Source organism: Hyaena hyaena, unplaced genomic scaffold (genome assembly GCF_003009895.1).
Source record: "Hyaena hyaena isolate Hyena2069 unplaced genomic scaffold, ASM300989v1 scaffold_30, whole genome shotgun sequence".
In the NCBI taxonomy this organism is placed as follows: domain Eukaryota; kingdom Metazoa; phylum Chordata; class Mammalia; order Carnivora; family Hyaenidae; genus Hyaena; species Hyaena hyaena.
In genome coordinates, this window is record NW_024080662.1 from 482,506 (window position 1) to 497,651 (window position 15,146).

At 57.8% G+C, this 15,146-nt stretch overlaps 3 protein-coding genes across 10 annotated transcripts; all 3 read left to right on the plus strand.

Annotated features, from left to right (window-relative positions):
* Positions 1-833: 833 nt before the first annotated feature.
* Positions 834-4,465, plus strand: HYAL2 (hyaluronidase 2). Of its 4 annotated transcripts, none has more exons than XM_039228397.1 (5): positions 834-950; positions 1,408-1,615; positions 1,786-2,747; positions 3,234-3,323; positions 3,724-4,465. In XM_039228397.1, the coding sequence occupies exons 3-5, from the start codon at positions 1,836-1,838 to the stop codon at positions 4,132-4,134; spliced, it is 1,413 nt and encodes a 470-aa protein (XP_039084328.1). In that variant the 5' UTR covers positions 834-950; positions 1,408-1,615; positions 1,786-1,835; the 3' UTR covers positions 4,135-4,465. The 4 variants fall into 4 exon arrangements, with proteins under 4 accessions (XP_039084328.1, XP_039084331.1, XP_039084329.1 ...); XM_039228400.1 differs by having other exon boundaries at positions 1,408-1,604; XM_039228398.1 differs by having other exon boundaries at positions 1,480-1,615.
* Positions 4,466-7,656: 3,191 nt separating this feature from the next.
* HYAL1 (hyaluronidase 1) lies at positions 7,657-10,663 on the plus strand. 2 transcript variants are annotated; one of them, XM_039228170.1, is made up of 4 exons: positions 7,657-8,007; positions 8,449-9,372; positions 9,719-9,808; positions 9,993-10,663. In XM_039228170.1, exons 2-4 carry the CDS (start codon positions 8,473-8,475, stop codon positions 10,305-10,307), a joined length of 1,305 nt encoding a protein of 434 aa, XP_039084101.1. In that variant the 5' UTR covers positions 7,657-8,007; positions 8,449-8,472; the 3' UTR covers positions 10,308-10,663. The 2 variants fall into 2 exon arrangements, with proteins under 2 accessions (XP_039084101.1, XP_039084099.1); XM_039228168.1 differs by having other exon boundaries at positions 7,659-7,981; positions 9,993-10,662.
* Positions 10,664-11,017: 354 nt separating this feature from the next.
* On the plus strand, positions 11,018-14,745 carry NAA80 (N-alpha-acetyltransferase 80, NatH catalytic subunit). Of its 4 annotated transcripts, XM_039228173.1 has the most exons (3): positions 11,951-12,013; positions 12,222-12,419; positions 13,777-14,745. In XM_039228173.1, exons 2-3 carry the CDS (start codon positions 12,414-12,416, stop codon positions 14,548-14,550), a joined length of 780 nt encoding a protein of 259 aa, XP_039084104.1. In that variant the 5' UTR covers positions 11,951-12,013; positions 12,222-12,413; the 3' UTR covers positions 14,551-14,745. The 4 variants fall into 4 exon arrangements, with proteins under 4 accessions (XP_039084102.1, XP_039084105.1, XP_039084104.1 ...); XM_039228171.1 differs by lacking the exon at positions 12,222-12,419 and having other exon boundaries at positions 11,018-12,035; XM_039228174.1 differs by lacking the exon at positions 12,222-12,419 and having other exon boundaries at positions 11,912-12,085.
* Positions 14,746-15,146: the final 401 nt, after the last annotated feature.

Sequence of the window (15,146 nt, forward strand, 5' to 3'; positions counted from 1 at the left end):
GGGGGGGGCGGGGGGGGGGCGGTTCCTACAAGTCTCCAAGGAGACTGGGCAGGAGAGAACCGGAGGCCTTGGCCTGTCCCTAATGCAAGTCGGGCGCAAGGGGCCCAACCCTCAGGGCCCGCTGGGCTTACCGGCCCCCAAAAGAGCCGGCCACGCTGCGACCCACACATCGTGTTGCCAAGACAACCACTGCCTCGGCCCTGCCTAGGAAGGGCCAAGAGGAGGGTGCTTGGCCCCTCCCTCAGTCTGGTAGGGGTCAGGGCTTCCCTTCAGACCTGGCACGTAGGTCGGGAAGCCCCCAGATCCATAGGGGACTGGGCGTTACTGTCCTGGAAGACCCGAGATCGGCTCTGGTCCCCGTCCCTCTTTCCAAACTAACGACCCACGGCTGGGAACTCTACTCGTGGGTGCAGAGCCAGATCCTCTGCGGCCCCAGCCAAGGCCCCGGGTTCTGCAGCACCACCTATGGACAGGCGGAGGAACACCTTCTTCTTTATTCCCTGCGCGACTCCCTACTCTTACTCTGTCCCTTTAAGTGGCTGGTCGCGCGGCAGGCGGGGTGGACTGTACCACCGACAGCGAGCTGGTGGGGGAGAAGCCTCAGGCTGACTGGCACTCACGCCTAAGAGTCCAGAAGAAAGCCCTGTTCGGAGGGGCTTCATGGCCCCAGATGGTTGGCCACTTCCCTCGACGGAGAATCTGGGGTCCTCGGAGCCCGAAAGGAGGCACTAGCTGCGCGAAAGTCGGGAACACCTTCCCTCCCCGACCACAAATCCTGCCCCAGGCCCACCTCCGCGCTGGATTCTTAAAGGGCCCGCGGGCCGGGGTGGGGGGGCGGAGCAGCAGAGGTGCGGAGCCGGGGCTGCGCCTGGGCAAGCGGCCGGAGCGGGTCGGGCTGGGCTGGGGATGGCAGTGGCCATGGCGTGGGTCCCGGCAGCGCCCCGCGCGAGGTGAGGGCGGGCAGTGCAAGTCTAGCGGCTTTCTCCTTGCAGGTTGGGTTCGGAACTTTGGTGGATGCGCCCAGCGGGGCGGCCCAGGGACCCAACCCCCACCCGGCCGGTCACTGGCCCCACGTGTGGGGCGGGGGCGGGGTCCCGCACAAAGGCCAGGCGGAGTGAACTCCTCCCGGGACCCGTGTGGCGGGGGGGGGGAGGGTGGCGCATTCCCGGTGGCTGAGGAGGGAAGGGCCGGTCCGCGGGCGCCGCCGAGGGAGGTCCGCCGCCCCTTTGTCCCGGTGGGGCCTCCACCAGGCTTGGAAGAGTGCGCTCGAGACAAAGTCCTGACGTTCTCGCTCTTCTGCCCGACGGGTGTTATACACATAATAGCTCCGCAGCTGTATTCCAGCTTCCTTGTGGCTGTATGAGCTTTGCCCTGCCTTATCCGAATGCTATGGTTTTCCTGGACCAGGAGTTCTTCACGGAATACAGAGTGGGCCGCGGGTTCGAGGCTCTCTGAAACCATGTTTTGGGTGGTACGCAGGCATCTGTATCTCTGGGCAGCGAGTCCGTAGTGCAGCCGGCGAATTCTGAGAGTCACACACATACCAGAGGTCTCTGCCCAGCCATAAGCCACCTGCTCCAGGAAGGAGTCCTATGCTCCTGGCAGTGAGTTCCCAGTGTGTCTTTCCTTCCTCCCTATTGTCTTTCAGACCTGTTACAGTCGTATAATAGGGTCTGAACAGCCTTGGGCACAGTGCTCCACACACTTGGGGAGTATGAATGGGTTTGGGGTGGGCACCTCTGTGATTCTCTAGACTGACTTGCTTCTCTCCCATCTTTCCCCTAGTTCCTGAGCTGGTGCCAGGCAGGTGACACCGTTTTCCTGCAGCCCCCAGCATGTGGGCAGGCTTGGGCCCTGCCATCACACTGGCTGTGGTGGCATGGGCCACCCAGCTCAAACCCACGGCGCCACCCATCTTTACAGGCCGGCCCTTTGTGGTAGCATGGGACGTGCCCACGCAAGATTGTGGCCCTCGCCTCAAGGTGCCACTGGACCTGAAGGCCTTTGATGTGCAGGCCTCACCTAATGAGGGTTTTGTGAACCAGAACATCACCATTTTCTACCATGACCGGCTGGGCCTGTATCCCCGCTTCAGTTCAGTGGGGAGGTCAGTGCACGGTGGCGTGCCGCAGAATGGCAGCCTCTGGGCACATCTGAAGATGCTGCAGGAACATGTGGAGCACTACATTCGTACACAGGAGCCTGCAGGCCTGGCAGTTATCGACTGGGAGGACTGGCGGCCTGTGTGGGTGCGCAACTGGCAGGACAAGGACATATACCGCCAATCATCACGCCAGTTGGTGGCTATTCGCCACCCTGACTGGCCATCAGATCGTGTAGTCAAGCAGGCACAGTATGAGTTTGAATTTGCTGCACGGCAGTTCATGCTGGAGACGCTGCGTTTTGTCAAGGCCGTTCGGCCTCGACACCTCTGGGGCTTCTACCTCTTCCCAGACTGTTATAACCATGATTATGTGCAGAACCGGGAGACCTATACAGGCCGCTGCCCTGACGTTGAGGTCTCCCGAAATGACCAGCTGGCCTGGCTGTGGGCAGAGAGCACAGCCCTCTTCCCCTCTGTCTACCTGGATGAGACACTCAATTCCTCCACCCATGGCCGCAACTTTGTCAGCTTCCGTGTTCAGGAGGCCCTTCGTGTGGCTCACACCCACCACCCCAACCATGCACTCCCAGTCTACGTCTTCACGCGACCCACCTATAGCCGCAAGCTCACGGGGCTTAGCGAGGTATGTGCCTCCCAGGACCCTGCCTTCTTTCCCCAGGGAACCACTGCAGGTTTGGGTTACCAGGGGGCCTCCTGCCCCGTGATTTTCTAGCTACATTCTCTTGTATCATTCTCTCTGTAACCTTGTGAAAGGGTGGCATCGTTATCTCCATTTCGCAAATAAGAAAACTGAGGTCCAGAAATGCTGAGAAACTTGCCCAAAGCACATCAAGGGCAAAGCAGAGTCTTGGAACCAGGCATTCTGACTTTGGGGTTCACCTACATCTTTGGCTCAAGTGGGTCATTAGCTTGGGAAATGGAGGCCAAGGTAGGCATGCAAATGACTTGAACATCTAATGAGAAAGTGAAACAGCCTCTGCTTGGGGGTCGGAAAGGGTACTGGGCTAAGGGGATGGGCAAGTCAGAACAGTGTGGGGGCCTGTCCAGCCTGCCTGGTCCTCACCATGTGGTCTCAGTCTTCCCCAGTGACCATCTCCCTCCCTCACAGATGGATCTCATCTCCACCATTGGTGAGAGTGCAGCCCTGGGCGCGGCCGGTGTCATCCTCTGGGGCGATGCAGGCTACACCACCAGCACGGTAAGTAAGACCACCCCCAGCCTACCAGACTGGAGTCTGCAGGGGCCAGGCAGAGAGTTGGGGCTTTAGGCTGCTGACCCTTAGGGTGGGCAAACCTAGTTTGGCCCCCTTTTCTGTCTCCCACCCAAAGCATCCCTGGTCCCAACAGAGAAGAAAGGGTGCCTTCCCTACTCCTAGGAAAGGGGTCATGCTGTCCTGAACAGCTGAGTTCCACCCTTCCCCACCTGCCCTGCTGGGCTGTCTCTGTCCTGACTTCCCTTCTCAGCAGGAACAGGGACAGTAAGGGCTCAAGCACTCATGTACAGATATACATGTGTGTGCTGTTAAAAGAAAGTTAACAGTTTCCACCTGGGCCTGTCAGCTGAGGCAGCTGACCCTGATCCCTGGCCTCTGCCCCTAGGAGACCTGCCAGTACCTCAAGAATTACCTGACGGGGCTGCTGGTCCCCTACGTAGTCAACGTGTCCTGGGCTGCCCAGTACTGCAGCCGGGCCCAGTGCCATGGCCATGGGCGCTGTGTTCGTCGCGACCCCAGCGCCAATACCTTCCTGCACCTCAGTGCCAGCAGCTTCCGCTTGGTGCCTAACCACGTACCTGGTGAGCCACAGCTGCGACCAGAGGGGGAGCTCAGCTGGGCTGATCTCAACCACCTGCAGACGCACTTTCGCTGCCAATGCTACTTAGGCTGGGGCGGTGAGCAGTGCCAGTGGGACCACACACGGGCAGCTGGGGGTGCCAGTGGGGCCTGGGCTGGGTCCCACCTCACTGGCCCATTGGCTGTGGTAGCCCTGGCCCTCACTTGGACTTTATAGGGGTCTCTCACCCAGCTGCCAAAGGCCTCTTCCACAACGGCTCTGCCCAGCACATAGGAGCCTACAAGGGGTGGACAAACTGGAGTCTGGAGGGGGCAAAGCCCCTGGGATGCCCAGTAGAGCATCCATACCAACTCTTAACCCCCTGTTCTAAGGGGGAGGGGCAATTCCCTGAAAGTTCCCTTCTCTCCCTGCCAGAGAGGGAGAGGGGCACAGCCGGGCCAGAGAGGACCTGACCCTACTCTCCTGCCCCTGGATAGTTTATTATTATTATTATTATTATTATTATTTGGGGGTCTCTTTTGTAAATTAAATATAAAACAACTCCTTCTGTGCTTGGATTGTCTGCAACTAGGCCAGGACATGTGAGAGTCCAGGGTCTTTCAGACTCTGCTGGGGACTTCTTATCTGTCCCTTGTTGTCTGCAGGACCTGGAGGCCCAGAGCTACCCATTCTGCTGCTGCCTGATGGGGCAGGGGCCACTGGGACTGGAGGGATTCACATTCTACCCCAACACCAAGGACCTTGCTGTCTCCATATTGATTGGAAAGTGGTTGGGCCCAACCTTCTGTGAGGGACCATGCTCATTGTGTTTCTCCTACTTGCCTCTGGATCCCCAGCTGGGCCAGTGCCTGTCACCTCGCCTTGCACACCCAGGGAGAAAGGGGAAATGGATGTTTGATCTTCCCAGGCTGGGCAAGTAGCCAGACCACCCCTTCCTGCTCTTCCCACAGGCAAGGGCGTCTCCTCGACTCCCTGCTCCCAAGGGCAGTGGACTCCAGCCACACAGCCCTCTCCCCAGCTGGGTCACAGTCCTCCACTGGGGTTTGGGATCTGAATGCCAAGGTCTCGTCCCTGTGACACTGCAAAGATGCATGATGAGGCGAGATGGAGGCATCTTGAGCCTGGGAGCAGAGACAACCTCAAAGATCACTTCTGTCCTGGCTATGGCAGAGTATGGCCTGTCCCCAGCTGTCCTGGAGAGACAAGTAGCAGCTGGAGCAGTCAGACTAGCTCTGGCCTGCTTTACTATCCTGCTTCTAAAGAAAGTTAACCTAGTGAGTCTCTGCCTCTCTCTTCAGCCATCAACCCACACCTGAAGGTCCCCTTGTCCATGTCAGTGATGACACAGCCCGTCCTCAGCAAACGACTGGCTGTGGAGAGACAGATTCAAGCAACAGCCAAGTGGTGAAACAGCCACAAGGGAGGTATCCTTGAGGAAGTGCTTTCTACACTGAGTTGAAAAGGGAAGGGGAAGCTTGATGTGAGAGACAAAGCATGAACAAAGTCAGGGAGGAATTCGGAACACAGCTGGGACTCACAGTTCGAGGCTAGGGGCTGAGCAGGGGCTACTGCAGGCTGGGCAGGAGGGGCAGCCCCTGAGCAGCAGTAAGCCTGACTTTGCCCAATGGCGGTGACTCTCTAACCCATTCAGTAAATAGTGCACACATGCGCCGGTGCCAGGCTGGGATGCATCTGTGAACCACACCAGCAAAGAGCCCTGTCTCCATGGGAATGCACACTAGATGCAAAGCCTGAGTCAGAAGTGGTCAGGGGAGCAGAGCCTGGAGAAGCCATCCCCACCAAACTGATGTCAACTCAGGTTGTAAAGTGATCCCCTATTCCTCTGGCTAGTCATGGCAGAGAATGGAGGGAAGGGGAGTGGGTGGTAGTTCAGGGAGGGCAATGTCCATTCACATGGTGGAGGAGAATGCTGGGTGGAAGGGTGCCCAGATGCTCATGGCCATGGTGGGGAGAGGCCTGCTAGACAGAAAATGAAGGTATTGTCAATAAGGTCATGAGATAATGGAGCCAGCAAAAAGAGGGCAAGGAAGGAGAAGCTGTAATTTGTTTCCCTCACACCTCTGACTGCCCATACCCAGCTGGGACCCTCAGACACACCTGTGAGCTATCCCACCCACATCCATGATCTTTCCCACTGAGCTAGGACCCCTACACACCTGTGCAAAGCTGTGATTTCCCTCACATGTATGACCTTACACAACTATTACCTTCCCCAAACAGCTGTGACCTGTACCCACCCAGCCGTGACCCCTCCATGCAAATCTGTGACCACCTCACATCACTTTCCAGGAGGACCTGGAAAGACAGCCTTGTGGGAGGTGCAACTCACGGACAGCCAGATCTGTGGGTGGGCAGGTGAGGGTAATGCAGAGTGAGGTGGCCTAGGCCCAGGGTATGAGAGCAGAGAGGGCAGGCAGGGCTGGACCTCGAATCTGGAGTGATCCCAGACACACACAACTTGGACTGGCCAGACCAACTCGGCAAGGGCAGATCTGTGGGCAGAGCCCTAGGGTCAGGGAAGGCTTTGGGTGCTCTAGCATCTTCCCACCGTCTGCACCATTAGAACTTCTCCCCTAGACTGAGGCCAGCTGGAGGATGGCTGCATTGTGCCAATTGCAGCACTAGGTTTCTGGGGGCACCAGAAGGTAGCACAAAGCCTCAGGGCTGCTTTGATGTTCTCCTGTCCCCTCAGCCCTTGGGAGCTGCGCCAGTCTCTCTGAGCCTGGTGGCCATCACTCTGGGACCCTGCTTCCACCAGAATCAGCAGCCACCATCTCTGTGGTTAGATGCTATGCTTGGCTCCTGGCTGATGTACCCACAGCCCCCCAGCACCCCGGATCCGCTGTCAGCTTCTCCATCCTTGCCTGCAGGACCAGGTCCAGATGATAGCCAGCTGGGTCACTGCTTCATTGACCACTTTCCGGGGGGTGGGGGGGGGATGGGGGGGATCACTGGCTCAGGCTCAGACTGGGCTGCAGATTCAGGTAACACCTTCACCTGGGCCAGGGACATGACGTTCCCTTCACCCCACCCTGGCAGGCAAGCCTGGGCCTGGGCACCTAGCAGGTCTCAATAATCAGCTTCTGAATCAGCAAACACGTGAAATCACAAAGGAATGAGCAAACGTGGTCACTGACACACCCATGGTCAAACATGGAATCTCATAGTCACAGGACGACAGAGTGTCACACCCAGTCCAGGCTCTGGGTTCCATACTTGCACATACACACTCTACTGGAGCTTGCACAGAGGCCTAGATAGTAGCTAACCGGGGCTTCACAGAGACACTGACCAGCCCTGACTTCCCAGACACCGTACCTTTCAGACTCAAGGCCCAAAAGCAGAGGTGGCTTACCCCTTCGGCATAGTTGGTATAGCATCTGAGGCCACAATACTTCTAGGGACCCCAAAAATCTTAATCATTTTAATCAGAAGAAAATATATATTTAATAATGAATATACAATAATGACTTAGATTGGGCTTATGTTTGCCTTTATACCAACATAGTTGTAAAATGTATTTTTTAATGTTTTGAGAAAGGAACCCAAAAAGGCAAAAGTGCCTAGGGGCCCCAAATGTCACAGTGCAGCCAGGCAGGAAAGTATGCCCCCTTGGTATACAGTACTGAAGCACCCAGACTCCAGTACCACAAACAGACCTGTCAGCTGGGCCTGCCACCCAAACAGCACCCCTCCCCCCTCCCCCCCAACACAAATAAAGCCGCAAAGCCCTGCCCTAGTGCTGACCCAGTGGGCGGGGCTGCTTCCGGCCCAGCCCCACCTCCTACCAAGGGCACTTTGTTAGGGGTGCTGAGGTGGCTCAGCTGCCTGGCCCAGCCCTCCAACCCTCAGCCCGCCCCTTAGCCCGCCCCCAGACTGGGTGGGGTGACCCCCTACAAAAGCTCAGAGTTTCCAGCAGCAGTTTCCTCCAAGAATCTGGTGCAGCTGTGGGCAGAGTTGAGGAACAGAATCTTGCTGAGCCCTGCCTAGGCCCTCACCCTGGGGTCAGGAAGTTTGGAGGATGAGGCCCTTCAGCCCTGAGGTCAGCAGGGACATGTGGGCAGACTGGTGGGTATAAAAGGAGGGTTGGGCTGACCTGTCTTTGGTCACTGAGCATCTCCTCCTCCAATGGCTGGCCAGGATTCCTTCAGGGAGAGACAGGAAAGGATCCCCCCACCATCACAGTCAGGTCAGCCTAGGGGCTGAGGGCCTGGCTCTCAACAGCTCTTCTCAAAACAGGTGTCATGGCTTCTGTGGCTCTTGGGGAAGGGGATTGGTTAGCTTAGGCCAGGGCAAAGTCTGTGAGAGACAGGGGCCAGAGGCCCCTCCAGTGGCAGTGCTACCCCTCCAAGCCTCTCATTTGCCCTCTGACCTCCCTGAGGCCTGCAGGTCAGTGTTTACCTAAAGCCAGAGCAGGGGTGGATTAATGAGCAAGGGGTTTGGCCAGCTTTCCCTGAGCAGGGGTCAGAGAGTTCAGGGCCTACTCTCAGCTTTGCCTCCCCTGGCCAGGTTTCCCTAGAACCACCCTGTGCCATGGCAGTCCACCTGCTTCCCATCTGCACCCTCTTCCTGACCTTGCTCGACAAAACCCAAGGCTCCAGGAGCCCCATGGTACCCAACCAGCCCTTCACCACCATCTGGAATGCAAACACCCAGTGGTGCCTGGAGAAATACGGCGTGGACGTGGATGTCAGTGTCTTTGATGTGGTGGCCAACCCAGGGCAGACCTTCCGCGGCCCTGACATGACCATTTTCTATAGCTACCAGCTGGGCACCTACCCCTACTACACGTCTGCTGGGGAGCCTGTGTTTGGTGGCCTGCCCCAGAATGCCAGCCTGGATACCCACCTGGCCCGCTCATTCCAGGACATCCTGGCTGCCATACCTGCATCTGACTTCTCAGGGCTGGCAGTCATCGACTGGGAGGCATGGCGCCCACGCTGGGCCTTCAACTGGGACGCCAAGGACATTTATCGGCAGCGCTCACGGTCACTGGTGCAGGGGCAGCATCCCGACTGGCCAGCTCCTTGGGTGGAGGCTGCAGCTCGGGACCAGTTCCAGGAGGCTGCACAGGCCTGGATGGCAGGCACCCTCAAGCTGGGGCAAGCACTGAGGCCTCGTGGCCTCTGGGGCTTCTATGGCTTCCCTGACTGCTATAACTATAACTTTCTAAGCCCCAACTATACAGGCCAGTGCCCCCCGGGTATCTGTGCCCAGAATGACCAGCTGGGGTGGCTGTGGGGTCAGAGCCGTGCCCTCTACCCCAGCATCTACATGCCTGCAGAGCTAGAGGGCACAGGGAAGGGACAGGTGTATGTGCGGCACCGTGTAGGTGAGGCATTCCGAGTGGCTATGGGTGCTGGGGACCCGGATCTGCCAGTGCTGCCCTATGCCCAGATCTTCTACGATGGGACCAACCACTCTCTGCCCTTGGTGAGTCTCCCTCTATGACCCCATTCACCTTGTAGCCTACCTTGTCAGGCATCACGTTCAGTAATTGAGGCCACATGGCCTTGGGGCACTCATCCATTCTCCGTTCCTTGAGCTCCTACTGTGTGCCATGCTCTGTGCTCGGCACAGATGATTCTGCATTCATCAGAAAGATGCAGTGCCTGCTGCACAGCACTCACAGGCTAGGGTGAGGACGGGCTTGCCTCTCGCCACCAGGGCCAGAGCAGCTCAGGTGGGGGTTATGAATTATTTGTCCCATCCAGTGTTGTTACAGCAACCTGCTGTGGGGAGGGAGGGAGGCCCCTCAGAGCTATGTCCCTTTCCTCAGGATGAGCTGGAGCACAGCCTGGGGGAAAGTGCAGCCCAGGGGGCAGCAGGAGTGGTACTCTGGGTGAGCTGGCAGAACACAAGAACAAAGGTGAGCTCAGGCCCAGGAGGGAGGTTAGGGTGGGGGCAGGGGTGGAAGTGCCAGGCTGACTGGCAAGACCCTGACCCACCCTTTGTATCCCTTCGATCCTGGCTGGCCAGCAGGTGAGTGCCTCGGTGCCCTAGGTAGGCCCATGCATGGCCATGATGTCCCTTTTGCTCCCCTTCCCATTCAGGAATCATGCCAGGCCATCAAGGAGTATGTGGACACCACACTGGGGCCCTTTATCCTCAATGTGACCAGCGGGGCTCTTTTGTGCAGTCAAGCCCTGTGCTCAGGCCATGGTCGCTGTGCTAGGCGCCCCAGCCACCCTGAGGCCCTCCTCATCCTCAACCCCACCAGTTTCTCCATCCAGCCCACACCTGGGGGCGGGCCCCTGACCCTACAAGGTGCCCTCTCACTTGAGGATCGGATGCGGATGGCTGTGGAGTTCAAATGTCGCTGCTACCGTGGCTGGAAGGGAGCATCATGTGAGAAGCAGGGCACGTAGTAATTGGGCACACACTAAGATACATACATTGAACATCTTGTTGACGTTAAAAATAAAACTTATTTCACCAGCAAAAATGGGTTTAATAAGGAACAGTAGAGAACTGCAACTTGAGACATGTGAGCTATTACAAAACCAAAGAGGAGGAGCGCTCTTTTACAGCGGAAAGGGGGGAGTTTGAAGGGCCTATTATAAACAGAAAGTCCATTGGAGTAAACCTGGAGTACAAAGTGTAGTGGCTTTTCATTGATTGAGTTATGACAGTCTCTCACTAGCTAAGCTGTTGTCAGGCAATGAGAAAACCTTTCCTCCTGCTGGGGTAGTAAAGTAGGCTTCTCCCTGTTGGGTCTGCAAAGGGGTGCAAGGACTGGCATGTGTGAGTTCCCCCATCTAGCCTCCCGACTCCATTTTAAATGAGGTTTCCTCTATTCAGTTTCACAACCTAATGCACCGTGAGCCTGGCCACAGCTTTCTCAAGTACAAGCAGCCACACAAGTCATGGTCACAGCCAGGAGTACATTCAGCCACGGTCATGAGCATATGCCTGCACATGCTTACAGACCGGAATAGCTGCCTAAGGGGTTAGAGCCTTCAGCACCCACCCAGCAGGGTCATAAACATCTCCAGAGACACTAAACCGGTCTTTAAACTGTAGCAATCACAAGAACTGACATACACTGAATACCTACGCTTCCTTAAGTCTTGTGTTAAGTATTTTAAGTAGACTAATGTATTCGATCCTAACACCAGGTTATGAGGAAACTGAGGCACACACTGGGAGGGCAAACACTTTGTCCAAGGCTGGACAGCCAGAAAATAGAGAAACGGGGATTCGAACCCAGGCTGTCTAGCTAGAGGTAAAGCACTTTGGCTCCTACTGTGTGTTGACAGTAACCAGCCCTGCACGCAACCTGCTCAAAGGCACCAGGCTCGCAAATAAAGCAGACACGATTCTTGCTTCAGGAGCTATTAATGGAGTGCCTAAAACGTGCAGGCTCCGGGATCCAGAGGGCACAGGAAAGGCTCATCTCTATCACTAAGTCCTGACGTCTGTCCGAGGGCGGCTGCTTCCGAGGATGGGGCCCAAATTTCAGGAGGAAGCTCTACCTGATTGTTTCCACAACGGACATCTTACCCCACGGGGTGCCAACAGGAACCGAGATCTGCCTGAGCCTGGGGTGGGGCGAGGTGAAGTGAGGCGAGGCGGAAGTGGAGCCGGATGGAGGAGGGGCCTGTACCGGGCCAAGGCTTTGACGCGATAGGCCCGGGTAGGGCCTCGAAAGAGCGGAATCCGGAAGGATCTAAGCGATGCCCAGGGGCCAGAGACTGGCCCTGCAGGCGACGGAAAAGAGGTGGAGCCTGCTCTGGGTCCCAGCGGGGCATACGCAGGGAGCAAGGAGCTATGGCTCCGGAAGGGCTGGAGGGGCAGAGACGCAGCCAGGGAAGAGACTGGGTCTGCGTCGGCTGTGTTATGACGCCCTGAACTGGGGGCGGAGCCTAAGCGGTGGCGCGCGGAGGCGGGGTGGGGCCTGGCTGCCTAGGAAGAGTCTGTACCAGAGCTGCGGAAGACGACGGCTGCAGTGCGACCGCCGCACCGCTAGGGGCCAGCGCGGGCGGTCAGAAGAGTCCAAACCACACAGACAACGAGAAACCGACCCGCGCAGAGCGAGCACGCGGAGCGTCCCGGAGGAGCTTGGCTTCAGCATGTCAGTACCCTTCGCACGTGCCGTATGTTAGTCCACACTGTCCCCGGTCTGCCCCGTGCGTGCGGTCCTCAGGTAGCAATGCCGTCCCGCACCCCCTCCCTGCATCAGTTTCTGCGTTCTCTCCCAGAGCATGCCGAGCCACACCCACCCAGAGTCAAGCTGCCGAAGCACCCCCCCCAAAAAAACTTAATGGTTTGTCACCCACTAGGAGGGAGGGGGAAACCGAGCCACCGAAGACACTGCCGCCTCTCCCTGAGGACACAGGAGCTCCTCCCATAGTGGGTGGGGTCGGCACCGAAGGGGTTAAGTCCGCGGGGAAGCCTGGGACTCCAGGTCTAGGTGCGAATCCTGGGGTATTCTCCCTCTTGGCACAGAGCTGTAGCTGCTTCGCAGGTGGCTGATGCAGGTGAGGTGCTTATAGCCTTTTGAGTGGGGCGTGGGGGTTGTGGGGGCTACTTGTTCCTGACCAGTGTGGAATTGCCTCAAGTTCAGGGGGCCTTCTTGGGGAGGTGGGGAAGGAGAGCCAGGACGTCCTCTCTGGAGCAGGTGAGTAGAAGACGAGGGCCCAGTGGATTTCCCACCAGGATCTCCCCAGCATAGACCCTCCTGGCAGAAGAGCCTGGGGTAGGATTGGCAAACAATGGGGTTTAGGCGCAGGAGGTCTGAGCCCCCAACCTGGTGGCTGTTGGACACTTGTGGATTTAGGAAGGAAGTTGTGGTCCTTATCTAGGGCGACTACGAAACTCAGGCCAGTGGGGAACGAAGCCTGCAAGAGCCACATTGCTGTGTGACTGTGAGCCAGGCGCCTTGCTAGTGCTGCTGGAGCCCCATCTGAAGGGACTCCTGAGTCCATGCCCAAGCAGAGTGACCTGAGCTGCACAGTGCTGGGGAGGGGGCCATGGGCTTTGTGCTTCAAGCAGGAAAGGCAGTTCAGGGAGAGGAAAACTGATCCTAACAGGTGGTTGAGTGGTGCCCCAGGACTGGTCAGGTGGCAGTCGTGGCCCAAGTGGTGAGAAAGGCTGGGACCTAGAATAGAGAGAAGGAAAAGGCAGGGGAGTTCCTGGGGTCAACCAGAGGGAGTCTTGGATGGATTTAAGTAGGTAGGAGGTCATGGTGTCTAGTCTGCATGTTCTGTCTGATGGCCAGCCAGCCATGATGGTGTAGGCTAGATCCCCTGTTCTGGGAAGGACAAAGTTGTAGCCACAGAAAGCTGGGGCCAGGACTCTTGGGTTCTGCCCCAGCCTTTAGCCTTCAGCTTCCCTGCAATGTGGGGCAGGACACCCTGGACCCATTACCTCTGCTGTCACTTGTGTGAGTCACCTGAGTCAGTTATAGGGGATGGTCTCCAGGTCACCTGTGCCATCAGGTGAGTATGGGATGGAGACAAGGTGTAGACCAGTTCCAGGATGCATGGCTCCCCCAGCACTCTGTCAGCCCCTCCCTGCCCCAACACTGTCCTCTTTCCTGACACAGCCTAGCATGGCTGTTGTCTCCAAGAGGAGCAACCTTGTGGTCTGAGGAGGTACCACTGTCTAGAGACTGTGCTTTTTAATCCCCAGCCTGGCACTGAGCCACCTGCAACCCAGCAGGAGATGACCTTGGGTCTCAGCCTGACTCAGCTGAGCCTGGATCCTACATGTAGGCAAGAGCTAACTCTGAGCCCTGGCTCACCAAAGCTGACCCCTCCCCTAGACCCTACACACCAGATAGAGCTGATCCTGAGTGTCAGCCCAGCCGAGCTGACTCTGGATCCTGCATGCCAGTCAGAGTTGACCCTGCGACCCAGCCTGGCCACGCTGACCCTGGATCCTGCACACCAGCCAGAGGAGACCCCAGCCCCCAGCCTGGCTGAACTGACCCTGGAGCCTGTGCACTGCCGACCTGAGCTCCTGGATGCCTGTGCTGACCTCATCAATGAGCAGTGGCCCCGCAGCCGTGCCTCCCGCCTGCACTCCTTGGGCCAGTCCTCAGATGCCTTCCCCCTCTGCCTGATGCTGCTGAGCCCCAGCCCCACACCTGAGGCAGCCCCCATTGTGGTGGGCCATGCCCGCCTGTCACGGGTGCTAGACCGGCCCCAGAGCCTCCTAGTGGAGACAGTGGTTGTGGCCCGGGCTCTCAGGGGCCGTGGCTTTGGCCGCCGCCTTATGGAGGGCCTGGAGGTTTTTGCTCAGGCCCGGGGCTTCCGCCGACTACACCTCACCACCCATGACCAGCTGCAGTTCTATGCCCACCTGGGCTACCATCTAGGTGAGCCTGTGCAGGGCGTGGTCTTCACCAGCCGACGGCTGCCTGCCACCCTGCTCAAGGTCTTCCCCAGAGCCCCCTCTCCCCGGCCACCCTGCAAGGCTTCTAGCCTGGCTGCCCAGACTGCCCCAAGACTCCCCAAGGGGTCATCATTGCCACCACCTCCTCCCCTGCCTGAGCCCTTGACCACTTCACCCCCACCTCCTGCAGGGCCCCTTCCAAAAAGCCTGCTGGAGACACAATACCAAGACCTGAGAGGATGTCCCATATTCTGGATGGAAAAAGACATCTGAGGGCTCCCCAGGACAAGGCACTGTCCTTCAGGGTTGATGCAGTACAAGCCTCAGCCCGTTGGCCTTACCTCAGTCCCTAGACCTTGGGGGCAGCTGTAGCCTGACCATGTTTCCTGAATACCAGTGAGGCCAGGAGATGGCTTCATGGCTGTGGCTCAGAGCTGTCAGTGTGGCTGAATAAAGGTTTCTGTTGGATGTGCCTGTGACAGTTTGTTTGTTGACCTCACCCTCACCTCCCAGTTTCACCCTAGATACCTTATCTCTGCAAGAGCCCCCAGATCCACCTTGGCCCTAGGGCCATGGATGAAGAGACACCTGCCCTTTGCCCCTCCCACTCTGCCAAGCCCAGGTTACAAGGTGTCTGTTCCCTTCCACATTCACTCATCACCATTCACTCAGAGCCAACTGTTTGTCAGCCCTGGACTGGGCACAGGCAATGGGGAACTAGACAGACAGCATCTTGGCCCAAGGGACAGGGGAAACAGGGAAGCATACAGTGGCAGGATCCATGTTGGGACAGTGGGAGCCCAAGTGCTCTCAGTCCATTTGGAGGCCCTGGGACGCCTCCCAGGGGAGGTGATGTCACAGCAGACATC

Coding starts and splice junctions, on each gene's coding strand:
- HYAL1 (XM_039228168.1), top strand. CDS start 7,961: ATGAGGCCCTTCAGCCCTGAG. Junction 9,373..9,718: donor CCAACCACTCTCTGCCCTTG/GTGAGTCTCCCT, acceptor CCCTTTCCTCAG/GATGAGCTGGAGCACAGCCT. Junction 9,809..9,992: donor GGCAGAACACAAGAACAAAG/GTGAGCTCAGGC, acceptor CTTCCCATTCAG/GAATCATGCCAGGCCATCAA.
- NAA80 (XM_039228171.1), top strand. CDS start 11,616: ATGCCCAGGGGCCAGAGACTGGCCCTGCAGGCGACGGAAAAGAGGTGG. Junction 12,036..13,776: donor CAGTACCCTTCGCACGTGCC/GTATGTTAGTCC, acceptor CCTGCATGCCAG/TCAGAGTTGACCCTGCGACC.
- HYAL2 (XM_039228397.1), top strand. CDS start 1,836: ATGTGGGCAGGCTTGGGCCCTGCCATCACACTGGCTGTGGTGGCATGG. Junction 2,748..3,233: donor AGCTCACGGGGCTTAGCGAG/GTATGTGCCTCC, acceptor CCTCCCTCACAG/ATGGATCTCATCTCCACCAT. Junction 3,324..3,723: donor CAGGCTACACCACCAGCACG/GTAAGTAAGACC, acceptor CTCTGCCCCTAG/GAGACCTGCCAGTACCTCAA.